The sequence below is a fragment of the Megalopta genalis genome, unplaced genomic scaffold, assembly GCF_051020955.1.
Source record: "Megalopta genalis isolate 19385.01 unplaced genomic scaffold, iyMegGena1_principal scaffold0044, whole genome shotgun sequence".
Lineage (NCBI taxonomy): Eukaryota > Metazoa > Arthropoda > Insecta > Hymenoptera > Halictidae > Megalopta > Megalopta genalis.
The window spans coordinates 1,352,129-1,367,500 of NW_027476113.1; the positions used below are offsets into that span (position 1 = coordinate 1,352,129).

The window sequence follows — 15,372 nt, forward strand, 5'->3', positions numbered from 1 at the left end:
GATCGCCACGTGCTCCGGCACGCCGATCTTTGTGACCGGATTCCTCCGGGAATACTGATCGCAGATCCAAGCAGCAAACGCGGAAACTAGTTATTAGTGAAGACGATTAAAATGAGCCATCAATTGTGCGCGTAGTGTAAAAACTGTGGAAGTTTTAAATCGCGTCAATAGATCGAAAAAACACGTGCTCTCACCTCGAGCTTCGAGACGTCACCGCCGGCGTGGGGTGGCGCTCCAGTCGAGTGTCGCGCGCTCTGATTGGCCACCGAGGGCTCTAGCGAGCGGACAGAGTTTCCTATCTATACAAACGGGGTCAGTGCTGCCAACTCGAAAATTTTAACCAAAGTTGGCTGCAATTGTTACTCGCGATAGTGAAACAACACTAAGTTCCCGCTCGAGGGCCATAGTACTACTTTGCGCGCCGGATTCAAACCAATATACAGGTTTCGCGAGTGAATAATAAACAACGGACCAGCAACAATAAACAATAAGCAAACAATTAATAATAAACAATTAATAAATAAATAAATAATTAATTAATTATAAATTAAACAAAATAATTAATTAATTAAATTTTTTTTTTTTGGGCTCATTAACGTGTGTTTGAGGACGAAAACTACGAACGGTGCCAGGCTGGGCAGCCACCATGGAGGTCGATGGCGACTGGCAAGTCGCCCAAACCAGGGCTGCTAAGAAGCTTGGCGAGGCCATACAGAGGAAGAAAATGAAGAAGAGGAAAGCTGACTCAGATGTGGAAACAGAGGCCGAAAGCACACGCGAGTGCGCCCCTTCCACTGAACCCTTCCCAATTCTGATCTTGCTAACGTTCATTAGTGAACTTGCAGATAGTTTGCCCGCCGAGGATGCAAAGCACTTCAAAAGCTTAATCAAGGATGCGTTCGCCTACTCGGAGAAGCTCGATGAAGAAAACAAAGCGCTGAGGGAAAAAGTGAAGAGCAGCAGCGCGATTGAAGCAAAGATCGAGAGCCTCAGCAACGTGGTGCAGAACGTTGTCCAGACGGTAAACAACCTGAGCAGAACCGACAACCTACCGAAGGCCAGCAAATCCAAACCGGGAACTACATACGCAACCATTGCCCGCTCCGCTCCCGCTAACGCCAACGCTGTCAAAAGAACAATACAAACAAGGTACGTGGCCACAATATACCCCGCAATTAATACAGAGAATTCCAGCAGCGACAGCACGAAGGAGGTTATCATCCGCAACATAGCCCCCACCAAGGACAATATTAAAATCAGAAACGTGCGTAAAATTAAGGACAATGGAATATTAATAGAGACGGAAACCAAGGAGGACCTGGAGAAGATCCTTCGGAACAAGAAAATAGCAGAAGCCGGCCTCAAAGCAGACCTACCACCAAAGAAAAGGCCACGTACCATCATATACTCAGTGCCCAACGAAGTCAGTGAAGCGGAACTACTAGCCGCACTTCACAAGCAAAATCTGGAACATTTATCCAAAGAGGAGTTCGCACAAAGGGTAAAGGTTCTGTTCAAGACCGGGGACAGGTCTAAAGACGCCACGAACTGGGTCATCGAGGCAGCCCCGGAAACAAGAGAACTACTGATCGCAACGGGGAGGGTCTTCATCGGCTGGCACTCTTGCACCCTGAGGGAATACAACGCTGTCAGCAGGTGCTACAGGTGCCAGTCGTTCGGCCATATCGCCAAGTACTGCAAGGCCTCCATGGAGTCATGCGGTCACTGCGCCGAGGACGGACACACCCACGCGAGCTATCCGAACAAGGACAAGAGCCCCTCGTGCGTAAACTGCAAGAGGATGAGGATGCCGCACAACCACTCCTCGAGGAATAACGACTGCCCAGCCTACTGCCACGCAATGGAGGTGCAAAAATCAAAGATCGATTATGGTAAGTAAGCCCACATTGTACAATGTCGCAGGAACCACCGGAGGCAACACTCAGCGACAAGGTAAGGCACGTATTCCCGATCTCACAATAGCGCAGATCAATGCAAATAACTGTAAGACGGCCATAGATGAGCTAAGACTGATAGTCTCGAATAAGAGACTAGATGTCTTAGCGATCCAGGAGCCGCACATACACCACAACACTAAACACCCGAACACCATGGGCATCAGCATGCAATTAATAATAGATAACAAACCGTTTTCCAATAATGCTTCCAGAAATAAAGTCAAAAGCGCCCTAGCCGTCTGTAACCCGGCGATCACGGCATTGAAGCTGGAGCACCTGTGTAACACGCACTTTGTCTGTGCGGAGCTTACTGCAGAGGATCTAAGCTTCTATGTCGTCTGCGCCTACTTCCAGTGCTCGGACCCCATCATCAGCTACATCGACCACCTGGACTTGATACTGTCCAGTCTCCGGGGCAAGAGTGTCATCGTTCTCGCGGACGTGAATGCCAAGTCGACACTGTGGCACAATGCAGACACCGACATCAGGGGAGAAGCGGTGGAAGAGCTAATCTCCCACCATAATCTAATCGTTGTCAACAGGCCTTCCAGCCTAACGACATTCGTCAATAATAGAGGCAAGTCCAACATCGATGTGTCCCTGGCCGCCGGTCCGCTGGCGAGCAGGATGCATCGATGGAGGATCCACGAAAATCAGACAGTGAGCGACCACAATTTAATTACTATGACGATCAAAAATTCCACAGCCTGGGCTCCCAGTATCGTATCGAACAGGTTCAACCTGAAAAGAGCGAACTGGGAGAAATTCGAAAGAGTCCTCGCCTCTGAGTCCCGGCATACCCAGGAATCCACTGCATTGTGCGACGGTGACGCCGACCGGCAGGCCGTGGAGACCGAGACCATGATAACTCGAGCCTGCGAGGAGGCAATCCCCAGGAAAACCCGCTTCGCTAAGTCGGTTCCCTGGTGGACTGCGGAGCTCGATGGTATGAAGAAAAAGGTGCGGAGGCTCAGGAGGCAGTGCCAGCAATCCAGAAACACTACACAGCCAGAGCAGCTCACAACACTATACAGACAAACAAGAAACAAATATCACGCAAGCGTTAGAAAGGCGAAACTCCTCAGCTGGCACTCGTTTGTGTCGGCTGAGGGGAACAAGGACCCCTGGGGACTAGTATACAAACTACAAACCAGGAAGGTCCACGCCGCTAAGGCATGCAACAACATCGCTGACAACAACACACACACACTCACATGGCACGACACCGCTGCACTGCTTCTGCACAGCCTCGTTCCAGATGATGAGACGAGCACTGAGACGCAGCGGCACAGGCGACTTCGGTCTAACATCAGAGAACCGCCCAACACCACCGACACCACACAATTCACCACACTTGAGATCGATGCCGCCATCCGGAAACTGAAAAGGGGGAAGGCGCCAGGCATTGACGCAATGGAACCCGAAATAGTACAAAGGGCCTGGCCCATACTACACGCGGAAATCACCCAACTGTACAACACGTGTCTCTCCTCGGCAACATTTCCAGTAAGAGAAGGTGTTCTGCGCACTGAGGGGGGAGAGACTTTTAGTTTCGACAGACGCTAACGCGCAATCCTCGCTCTGGAGCCCTCGAGGCACAGACGAGAAAGGAGCTCAATTCGAGACTCTGATAGCGGCGTTTAGCATGGACGTTGTGAACGACGCAGCTCAACCACCTACCTTCTGGACGCCAACCGGGTCGTCATACATCGACGTAACCCTGGCGTCGCCTTCCATGTCTCCGTTCATCAGGAGCTGGAACGTAAGGTGTGCGTGGACGACCAGCGACCACAACGCCGTTGACATTAGGTTGCGGGCACCCAGAGCCGCGACGTGGAATCGCGGAGTCGCGAACTCTCGGTTCGACACTCGTCGAGCCGACTGGGAGCGATTCTCCGAGACCCTGTCCGATCTTTCACGATCGAGGCTCGAAGTCCTGAGCCTGGAGTCAGCGGAGGAAACCATCGGAATGGCAGAAACGCTCACAGACATCATCAAGGATGCCTGCACCGCGTCGATGCCGAGAAAGCGTAGATTTAGAAAGTCCAATCCGTGGTGGACGAAAGAGCTGACGGGCATGAAGAAGGCTGTCTACCGAAAGAGGCGTGCCTTCCAGAAGGAAAGAAATGAGTCCTCACGCCTCCTAAAACTGCTGGAGTACCGCACTTCGTTGCGGAACTACAGCAGAGAGGTGAAGAGGGCGAAATTCGAGAGTTGGCGAAACTTTGTGTCGTCGCACGGGAACACGGAGCCTTGGGGCATCGTGTACAAGCTGCAAGCGAACAAGTTCCGTGTCGAGAGGGTGCTCAGCACCCTCCGACGAGCTAACGACAACACCATGAGCGCGGTAGAAACAGCCAACACCCTTCTGGAAGCACACGTCCCGGACGACCGGACAGAAGACGACACGCCCGCGCAGCAAGTAGTTAGGGAGAACGTGCGAATCGCGCCAAACACCGCGGACGCCTCTCCGTTTTCACCGGACGAGGTCGTGGATGCGATTCGCACTTTCGGAAACGATAAGGCACCAGGGCCGGACCTTATCGAGGTCCGAGCGCTGAAGGCCGCCGCGAAAGTAGTGTTAGGACAGTTAGTTCGCCTTTTCAACGGGTGCCTTCGCTGGGGCGTCTTTCCCCCCACCTGGAAGGAGGGCTCCCTCAGAGTGCTCCTGAAGGGAGAGGGCAAGGACGTGAAGGACCTGAAGTCCTACCGACCGATCTGTCTCCTCTCCATCGTAGGGAATACCTTCGAGAAGCTCCTTAAGAGCCTACTCGAACAGACGGCGATGGCAACGGGACGCATCTCCAGCAGACAGTACGGCTTCATGCGCGGAAAGTCGACTGAAGATGCAATTGTCGAGCTGCGCCGCATGGTTGATGCCATGGAGCATCGGCATGTGATAGCGCTGCTATTCGACATTTCCGGAGCCTTCGACAACGTCTGGTGGCCCTTAGTTTTGAAGAGTCTTAGGGACCGAGACTGCCCGCGCAACGTCTTCGAAGTGGTCTCCAACTACTTCGAGGACCGCAAAGTCAGTCTCACCGTCGGGACGGAAAGAGTTTCCAAGCGCGCGACGAGGGGGTGCCCACAAGGCTCCGTCCTTGGCCCGGCGTGCTGGAACCTGATGTTCGACGATCTCCTGAGGTCTCTCGAGGCCTCAGTCGAGAATAGATTCGTCGCCTACGCGGACGACCTCATCGTCCTCGTGGGCGGAAACTGCCGTAGAGACCTAGAGATCGAAGGTCAACGAGTTGTTGACCTGATCCTAGGTTGGTGCAGATCAGCAAAGTTAGAGATCTCCGAAAACAAATCCGAGGCGATTGTCCTGCGCAACGGATATATCGAGAGAGATAGGATAGGCCGGCGGGGAGGATCGCGCCCAGATCGAAAACGAACGGCAGTCCGCGCTTCAAAGCTAGACCACCGACCATTCGGATCGGAAATAAGCCCTTAAGATTCAAACCCTTCGTCAAGTACCTCGGCGTCCACTTTGATAGGGGCATGGGTGTTCGAACCCACTGCAACTATATAAGTGACAAGGTCGGCTCTCTCTTCGCGAAGCTGGGTAGAATGGTAAGGCGTGAATGGGGGCTCCGCTTCGGGGCGCTCTCCGCCGTGTACCGTGGGGTTTTCATCCCGGTGGCAACGTACGCTGCCGCCGGGTGGGCCGACCGGTGCACGGAGGGGGAGCTCAGGGTGCTGAGAGCTGCACAGCGCCGTGCTCTCATCGCGATGACCGGTGCATACCGCCGGTAATCGTGGGACAGCATGTGCCTGGTGGCCGGTGCTACACCCATTGACGTCAAGCTCAGGCAAACCAAAGCCTTGTACGAGACGCGTAAAGGTAAAGACGCCAGACTAGGTAGCATCGTCGTTCCGGCGGGGGCCGACGATGCAAAACATAGGTTAGCGGTCGAGGCGTACAAGGTGTGGCAATTCATGTGGAATTCTTCCCACAAGAGCCGCACCACCTACGCCTTCTTCAAAAACATAGAGGAGAGAGTGGCGGCCAAGTGGACGAAACCGAACCACTACACCACGCAAGTCCTCACCGGCCACGAAAACTTCCGGTCGCGCCTACGCGCGTACGGAGTTTCCGACGGTGAGGGATGCGCGTGTGGTCACGGATCGGACACGGTCGATCACTTCCTCCTCGACTGTCCTAATTTCGAACCGCAGAGAGAAGCCCTCCGCGAGGTAGTACCAGCCGGAGACTGGAAATGGCCGGAAGCGGCACAACACTTCGTGTCGTCTCCAGAGGCATTCCAGGTCTTCTCCGACTTCTGTAGGGAAGCCCTTTGGCTAAAGGGCTTCATGTAGGCAATCCCAGACACCTGTACTCCCCAGGACCCGGAAGGGGACGACTCACGTCCCCATCAACAACCCCACAAACTCCTACCCATCCCTCCCAACTCCCATCCTTCCTCCTAGGTCTTCGCTTAGTGGACGCGAGGCGTCGCGTCACGAGTTCGCCTCCCCGTGGTTCCCCGTGGGCGCTAGTGAAAGGAGGGTAAAACCAGAATTTCGCTAGCGGCTAAAGAACTCGTCCATTGCAAACGGCTCAATGGCACGTGCGGATTTTTCCTTGGCCCCTCTCCTTGACAGTGGTTGGACTGGGGGTAGATGGCAGCTTAGCTGTGTATGCCCGTAAGGGCGAGGTAACATATCCGCGTCACCCTCGCGGTGACCGGATTCACACTAGATGCCCGTTCTGCAATTGGTGTACCTTTGGTGGTGATATGATGTTGTACGCCGTGTTTTTGGTACGCTTTGGAGTTCTGCCTTGTGATTGAACTAAATTCTTTTAGCAGTGTTGAAAAACTGTTAGTCTTACCTATTGTAGTCACTGTTGGTTGAGTCGAATTTGTGACTTTTCCAACTGAAAATAGGTGTGTTTGACTATCAATCAGTCGTTTATTTTTTATGTCGACCAGGAGGCTGTAGTGACCTATAAAATCTGCTCCTAGGATGGCTTTGGATGTATCAGCAACGATGAATCTCCATGAGAACTGTCTCCGAAGACCCAAGTTCACAGAGAGCAGCTGTTCACCATACGTGTTTATGGGTGTTCCATTTGCTGCATACAGTTTAACATCGTTGTCTATTCTTCTTTTGCAGTGCAGAGACTTTGGTATGCATGATACGTCGGCTCCTGTATCTACCAAATATCTCTTGCCTGTTTGTTTGTCGCTTATGATTAGGCGGTTTTTTACGTTAGTACCATCCTGCAACGCCTCAATACGGGATAGTGGGTTTAGTTTCCCTGACTCTTCCTTTTATCGGGTCCTTTCCATTGGCAGGGTTGTCTGCATTTCCACGAGTTCTCGCCGAACTTCCCGTGGAAATAGCATAGTCCGTCGTCTCTAGTTCGACTCCTTGATTTCGAACTATATCTTCGGAATTTGTTGCATTCCGGTCGTCGTCCTCTGTGGGTGTCGCGGACTAATGCTTCGAGTTGAGCTATTCGCTTGGTAAGCTCAGCTATTTCCAAGCTTGGACCGGGGTCACGTGGTCGGGCTTCCTCCTTAACGTGGGGCGCAATGGCCGCTAGCTCGTATTGCGACGATCTTTCGATCGTTTTGTCGGCGAGCAGAGCTAATTTTTCCGTTGAGACTCCTTCGATCACGGACAGGACCTCTTGTACTCGGGCAGGTAGCCGTTGTAGCCATAGCGTGCATAGGACGCTACCGGAAACATTTTTCCCTGCGAGGAGCGTCATTTCTCGCAGTAGTTCCGATGGTCTTTTGTTCTGTAGATCTATTCCCGACAGCAGCTGCCTCAATTGCGTCTCTTCGGACGCTGCTAAACGCGAGATGAGAGCCTCTTTTACCTGAATATACGAGTCGTCCGTCGGAGGTGCAGCTATAACGTCTGCAACCACTTTCATTGATGCGGTATCTAGGTGCCTGATTGCCGCAGCGCATTTTACCGCGTCTGATTTTACTGTATAGGCCGCGAATTCACATTCGAGCATGGCAAACCATAGCTTGGGTTCTTCCCGCCAAAAAATAGGAAGCGTCGCGTTCCTGAACTCACCGCGATTTCCATTTTTCCTTCTTCGTCGGCCATCTTAATTTCCCGGGTTTCGGCACCAATTAATATGTGGCGGATTGATTGGTGTTAGGTTCTCTTATATTGATTCTCTGAGAACTGGGATCGATGGCGCGTCGGTAATAAGGAAACACGTGGTTTTAGCCTAACTTGTAACGTACTTTATTTCACGTTATGCGTACGTCTATACGCGTGGGAGACTGGTATTAGACTGAGAGAGAGTCTAGTGGTTTGCGTAGCAACAGCTAGTTACTAAGTTGTAGGTGGCGCTGTGTGCCGCTTGTACGGGCGTACGCCACACGCGTCCTCTCCATGCGACACCTAGCGGCAGAGCCCAGTAGATAGGGACAGTAGGGAATCTCGTTAATCCATTCATGCGCGTCACTAATTAGATGACGAGGCATTTGGCTAAAAAAAAAAAATTTATTCCTTTATTACTTGAAAATCGTACAATCATATAACAAGGGAATACTTATACCTTATGAGGTAGCACAATATTCAGGGGGACCTTACAATTTCTAACCCACCCCCACGCGCCTAACCGTTGTAATCCTGGAGTACATGTTGAAGGCGGCCAATGTTCCCATGATGGCCCTGCTTGAGAGAACCTTGAGTTCCTTCTTCCGTATGATACCCAAGTTGAGTAACCCCTGAGCGGACTTAGGACTCTATACTCCCCTCCACGAGATCGTAATGGACAGGTGGCGTACGTCAGAGCTCTGTTCCTTTTGTTTGATTCCAGCTGTGAGGCTAGTGTTGTCGGAATAATAGTGGATCTTTCTCTGATGCGCCCCGTCCAGGTCTGTTTGTTCGCTGACCACTTGTGCGTCTAAGACCAGCGTCGTTCTACCCATTGTCGCGACCAAGTCCGGTTTCCGTATACCTTCGTCCGTAAGGTATGTCGGTTCCGTTTGGACTTGGTAACCTTGATGTCGAAGGTTCTTGGCTGTGTAGGCAACAATGGCATCGTGCCTGCGAATACGCATCCCGTGCGTACGATGGCAGTGTTGAACGACGTGGTTTAGCGTTTCAAGTGCGGAGCAACCTGCTCTGCAGTAGCGATCAGCTTGCCTCCCTCTTGTTGTCCTGGATCGTGTGGGGAGTGCTGCTATCCTGGTTCTCGTGAAGTTGATGAAGTCCTTGCCCGTCAGGAGTCGGGTACCATCTCCAATCCACGCGTGTTGTTGTGGAGTTTCCCTTTAACCTATCAGCCCACGTCCGTCGATGGAAGAGTGCAGTCGTTTCCTCCAGAGGTCCCCAATGTGAGCCGATTCCGTTATCACCGCGTCGCCGTCCTTGAGTCGTCGTAGGCACTTAGTGATTTCGTTGTCCAGGAAGGCGTCCGTTGGATCGTTTCGGAATTGGTCATGGCCTTGCCGAAGCGCTCGCAATCTTCCCAGTCTCAACACAGGTGCCAACCATCGTAGGGAGGGGATGCCGAGTCCTCCGTCCCTGATGTCCGCGTGTATGTATGCGGTTGGCACGTCGTGTGGGAGATTTAGCCACTTGCGCACGGACGCTCGGATCATCATGTCGACTTTCCTGAGTGTCCCTATCGTTATATCCCCGAGTGCTAGGTGGTAGTACACCCGGGGTATAAGATCTGTGCGCAATGCGTACAGTCTTTGTTGTGGCTTGAGGGGCGCTTTGGCAAGGCAGGCCAGTCCTGGTCCGATCACTTCGTGCGGCCGACATCGTGCTCTGCCCTGGGCGGTGAATTTGATCCCCAGGTATTTCAGTTCTTCCCCTCGCTTCAAAGTCCGAAGTTGCTGTTGGTCGTGGTAGAACTTGGTATCGACATCAACTGCTGTCTTCTTAATGTGGCCATTGGCTTTAATGCCAATGGTCAGACATTTCCCTGGATTGATGTCCATCCCACATTGTCGAAGAAAGGATCCAGTTGTGTCGACCAAGTTCTGCAATCCTCGGGGCGTTTCGGCGAAGAGAATGATGTCGTCTGCGAAGGCGGCTGCGTTGATACACTCACCTCCTATCCTACAGCCTATGTCCTATGTATGTGGGTGACCATGTTGAATATGGTTGGCGAGAGTGGATCACCTTGTTTGACTCCCCTACCAGGTGTTATGGGGGAGGATTTCCAACTCTCGCCTTCCAGTGTCGTGGTGCCGTCGTTGTATGTTGCGGTGATGTACTCGGTCATTTCATTGGGGACTCCCATGGTTTCCATGACTGATGATAGAGCGGCGTGCGATATTGAATCGAAGGCCTTCCGGACGTCGATCGAAGCCAGGTACAAGTTCTTGAAACTTCGGTGGTGGTGTTTCAAGATCGCGTCGAGGAGAAAGGTGTTGTCGTTGCACCCGTCCGTATTCCTGAATGCCCTCTGGCGTTCATCAATGTTGATGGCTTTTGCCAGTCGGGCGGCCAGAATACGGTGGAGGCATCTGACCAATACGGACGGGATGGTGATCGGCCTGAAGTCGGCTGGCTCCGTGGCTGCATCGTTCTTGGGGAGGAATATCGTCCTTGCCTTGTTCAGGTGTTTAGGCAATTTGCGGCACATCATTATGATGTTAAAGATTCTCACGAGGACGCCTGGCGGTGTGGCCCTCAGCTGCCGCGCGGTTACTTGGTCGGGGCCCGCTGAGGTGCCCATCGATGGTAGGGCGTCCCTGATGTCCGCTTCCGTGATTGGAATCCATACTGACGTGGCAGTTGTTGGTGGCACTTCAACTGCGGGGGATGCTCCTGATTTTTGCCGCATCACCTCCGTCCAGTATGGTTCCATTATTTGTTGCCCTGGTACTCTGGTAGACGATATTCCTTCCAAGATGTCCCTTATACACCTTGCCCTGTTCTTTTTCCAGCGCACTTGTGTTAGAGCGTAGTTATGACGCCTCTGTTGGCGTCTAGTGCGCTTGGGCGGGGTGTTTCTGTCCCGTCGGGAGCGGTTCCCGGTATTCGGAAGGGGGTAGATCCGATGCAGGTATAGAGCCAGCGACTCCAATGTGTCGTCCTTCCTTCTCGTGGCTGCTTCTTCGACAATCCTTTGGAGTTCTTCTTTACAATACTCGCTGCCGCTGATGGTGGGGAGATTCAATAGATGCTCCAGTAAAGGGTCCCGTGCTTGCTGTTGTGTTGCAGGTGGATGTGCCACCTGGTTTGGAGGCTGGGGCGTAGGTTCCTCGTTGTATTCCTCCAGGAATTGGTGAACGAGGTCTTTGTAGGCGGTTGTTCGCCTATGTCCTTTAATGGATTCAACCGTTCTGTTGCGGAATATTTTCACCAATTCCTGGTTGAGGAATCTCGCTTCAGCCTTCGTAAGCCGGGCCTCCTCTCTGGCTAACAATCTCGTCTCCTCCGTTGTCCATCGGATCTTGGTCTGTGTGGGCAGTTCTTGGTCCGTGACCTCGGGATGGGCCCTCCTTCGATGCACTCCTAGACCTCTTCTGGTGGTGAAGGTCCTACTATCACATGAGTCGCATGGGTGTGTGTTGTACGCTGCTTGGTTCCTCTGCTGCGCCGGGGGTGAACCGCCAGTGGGCGGTCCACTATTGTCATCCGAGGCTAATCTATTATTTAGTGGGCCGGCTGGAGATTTGGGTCGACTGGGCTGGCAACCCTGAAGACCCTTGGCGCCGACCCCCCCCCCTTTTACTCCAGTCTTCCGTCAGTAGAAGGTGGAGCGGTGAGCTCCCGTGAGGGCGAGGGGACCGACTTGGAAAAACACCCGGGAAAATTCGGAGAAACCCCGGAAAATTCCACGAGTGGTTTTCCCGTAATCTAGAGCCAGGGGGGCATCGTCACACCACAAGAAAATCGGGGTCGGGGGGGTTACCCCCCGCCGGGTCTTGAACCGGGGATCTCTGTGGTATGAGTCCGACGCCCTAGCTACTAGACCACTTACTCACCTTAAGGTGAGTTTGCTATTGACTTTTGTGATTTAAGGTACCTTTATTAAAGGCACCTTAAGCCACTTTTGTCCGTCAATCTCTTGTCGTTCCTTGTTGCTGTTGATGCGGGCAACCTGAGCGACAAGATCGGCGGTGTGGTTTTACTAGTAATGGATGGACTATAACAATGGAGTCCATCCCCTGCACCTACGCATCCTCCTGGCGTCCGACTGGTTGCTTTGGCTGCGCTCCTTGTCCCGATCCTGCTACCTGAACCCTCGTGCCCCGCAATTGCGGGCCTGGGCTTCTGCAAGGCGAAGTTAGGTTAGGAGAGGAAAGGGAGAAGGAGCGTTTCGTCCAGACCCCGCTAGAGGACTCGTCAGTAAGGCGATCTAGCGGGGCCCTGCCTTAGACGCGGACGGAGATTCAGCGAGGGAAGATTATGTTGACGGACAGTTGGAAGACCAGGGAGATGGGAAGCACTCGAAGTGCGTTACCGCTCGATACACCGAATCACTACTCACGGGGTCTACCGCAATTAGTAACTCGCACCCATCGAACCGTAGTTGCAGTTACCTAGTAAGACCCAGTTACCTAGTAAGACCCAGAGTAAGAGAGTCATAGTAACTCCCACCGTTTACCCGCGCTTTTTTGAATTTCTTCACGTTGACATTCAGAGCACTGGGCAGAAATCACATTGCGTCAACACCCGTGGGGGCCATCGCAATGCTTTGTTTTAATTAGACAGTCGGATTCCCCTAGTCCGTGCCAGTTCTGAGCTGAGCGTTGAATGGCGGCCGAAGAGGACGACCGCACCGATGGGAAACGCCACGGAAGCCTCGCAGCAAGGAAGATCCGCGGGAGGCCAAGGCACGGGACCGAGCTCGGATCCCAGCCACGAGAGCCGTTCACCTCGCCCAGGCCCGGCACGTCAGCCAGACCCGCTTCCCGACCAAGCCCGACACGCCCCGCTCCTCAGAGCCAATCCTTATCCCGAAGTTACGGATCCAATTTGCCGACTTCCCTTACCTACATTAATCTATCGACTAGAGGCTCTTTACCTTGGAGACCTGCTGCGGATATGGGTACGAACCGGCGCGACACCTCCACGTGGCCCTCTCCTGGATTTTCAAGGTCCGAGGGGATGATCCGGACACCGCCGCAACTGCGGTGCTCTTCGCGTTCCAAACCCTGTCTCCCTGCTAGAGGTTTCCAGGGAACTCGAACGCTTATACAGAAAAGAAAACTCTCCCCGGATCTCCCGACGGCGTCTCCAGGTCATTTTGGGTTACCCCGTCGAACACTCTTACGAGGGCCCGAATGGTATGCGGTTCCGCTGCCGGGTTCCGGAATAGAAACCGGATTCCCTTTCGCCCAATGGGTGTTTTTTGTGCATGTATATAATAATAAAATATGCTGCGATTTATATAATAATAAAAAAAAAAAATAAAATAGCTGCTTTTTTTTTACAAGTGTTTAACGTCTTAGGACACCTCATCTACATAGGATTTCTCTTAGGGCTTAGGATCGACTGACTCGTGTGCAACGGCTGTTCACACGAAACCCTTCTCCACGTCAGTCCTCCAGGGCCTCGCTGGAGTATTTGCTACTACCACCAAGATCTGCGCCGACGGCGGCTCCAGGCAGGCTCACGCCCAGACCCTTCTGCGCACACCGTCGCGACCCTCCTACTCGTCAGAGCTTCATAGAGGACAATAAATTGCCCCGCTTCACACATACCACTGACGGTGGAGTATAGGCGCGACGCTTCAGCGCCATCCATTTTCAGGGCTAGTTGCTTCGGCAGGTGAGTTGTTACACACTCCTTAGCGGATTCCGACTTCCATGGCCACCGTCCTGCTGTCTTAAGCAACCAACGCCTTTCATGGTATCCCATAAGCGTCGACTTAGGCGCCTTAACTCTACGTTTGGTTCATCCCACAGCGCCAGTTCTGCTTTATATAATAAAAAAAAATTTTCTCTCTTGGCTTCATAATTCAAGCAAGCCAAAGTTCTCACCCATTTAAAGTTTGAGAATAGGTTGAGGTCGTTTCGGCCCCAAGGCCTCTAATCATTCGCTTTACCAGATGAGACTCGCAAACGTCCATTGAAAAGAACGAGCGAGTGCCAGCTATCCTGAGGGAAACTTCGGAGGGAACCAGCTACTAGATGGTTCGATTAGTCTTTCGCCCCTATACCCAGTTCCGACGATCGATTTGCACGTCAGAATCGCTACGGACCTCCATCAGGGTTTCCCCTGACTTCGTCCTGACCAGGCATAGTTCACCATCTTTCGGGTCCCAAAGTGTACGCTCTGGGTGCGCCTCTTCTCGCTATGACAACGAGACGCCCCGGGAGTGCGAGGCCGCATCGTGACGCGGCCCATCCTCCCTCGGTCGACGCAAAGGTCAACTTTCACTTTCATTATGCCTTTAGGTTTAATCGAGTCCCAATGACTCGCGCACATGTTAGACTCCTTGGTCCATGTTTCAAGACGGGTCCTGAAAGTACCCAAAGCAGTAGCGTCGCTGACCGGTAATGTTGTTCAATAAAGGTTGGCCAGTTCGAGGACACCGCCTGCCAACAGCTGGCTAGGCCCGGAGCCGGCACCAGGTCCGTACCATCCGGGTAATTTACTAACCGAGCTTGCGGCGGGCCTGAACGCAAATACATTCGAAAATGGAGCAAGTTGCGGCCCAATACCGTAAAATAGTGTACCGTCACGCAGCCGGCCGGGCGATCGAGCGTCTGTCGTGTACGCGCGAAGACGACGCCGACAGTCAACAACTCGTGCCGTAGACCGACACGCAACGGGTCACGACGTTCTACAAGGGGAGAAGTGCACGACTACGTTGCCGGAACATTTGCCGAAGACGGTGTGCCCTCGCATTGGCATCCACGAAGGGAACCATTCGGGGTATCGCACGCCAACGGAAGCCGAGCCTCGTTATCGATGAATCTCCCCATTCGATCTTTTGGGTTTCTCAGGTTTACCCCTGAACGGTTTCACGTACTCTTGAACTCTCTCTTCAAAGTTCTTTTCAACTTTCCCTCACGGTACTTGTTCGCTATCGGTCTCGTGGTCATATTTAGCCTTAGATGGAGTTTACCACCCACTTAGGGCTGCACTCTCAAGCAACCCGACTCTAAGGAGAGGTCCTCCCGAAACGCGTACCGGTCGCTACGGGCCTGGCACCCTCTATGGATAAATGGCCCCATTCAAGATGGACTTGGACGCGGTTGCGACGTTACGGGATAAATTGACCCTCCTGAACACTACATTTCCCAACGGCGGAACTCCGCGGGATTCAGTGCTGGGCTAATTCCTGTTCGCTCGCCGCTACTAAGGAAATCCTGGTTAGTTTCTTTTCCTCCGCTTAGTAATATGCTTAAATTCAGCGGGTAATCTCGCCTACTCTGAGGTCGTCGGAACGTGAAAAAAAAATTTTTCAGAGCTTCCCCCCCCCCCCCGAAAGCATTTTGCGAAACGTGTACAGAGCAACACAAAA

At 52.8% G+C, this 15,372-nt stretch overlaps 1 protein-coding gene across 1 annotated transcript; it reads right to left on the reverse strand.

The window, feature by feature from the left end:
• Positions 1–6,651: 6,651 nt before the first annotated feature.
• Positions 6,652–7,845, reverse strand: LOC143261250 (uncharacterized). The gene is made up of 3 exons (XM_076527836.1): positions 7,227–7,845; positions 6,793–7,134; positions 6,652–6,740 (listed from the first exon to the last, which is right to left on the reverse strand). The coding sequence occupies exons 1-3, from the start codon at positions 7,843–7,845 to the stop codon at positions 6,652–6,654; spliced, it is 1,050 nt and encodes a 349-aa protein (XP_076383951.1).
• Positions 7,846–15,372: the final 7,527 nt, after the last annotated feature.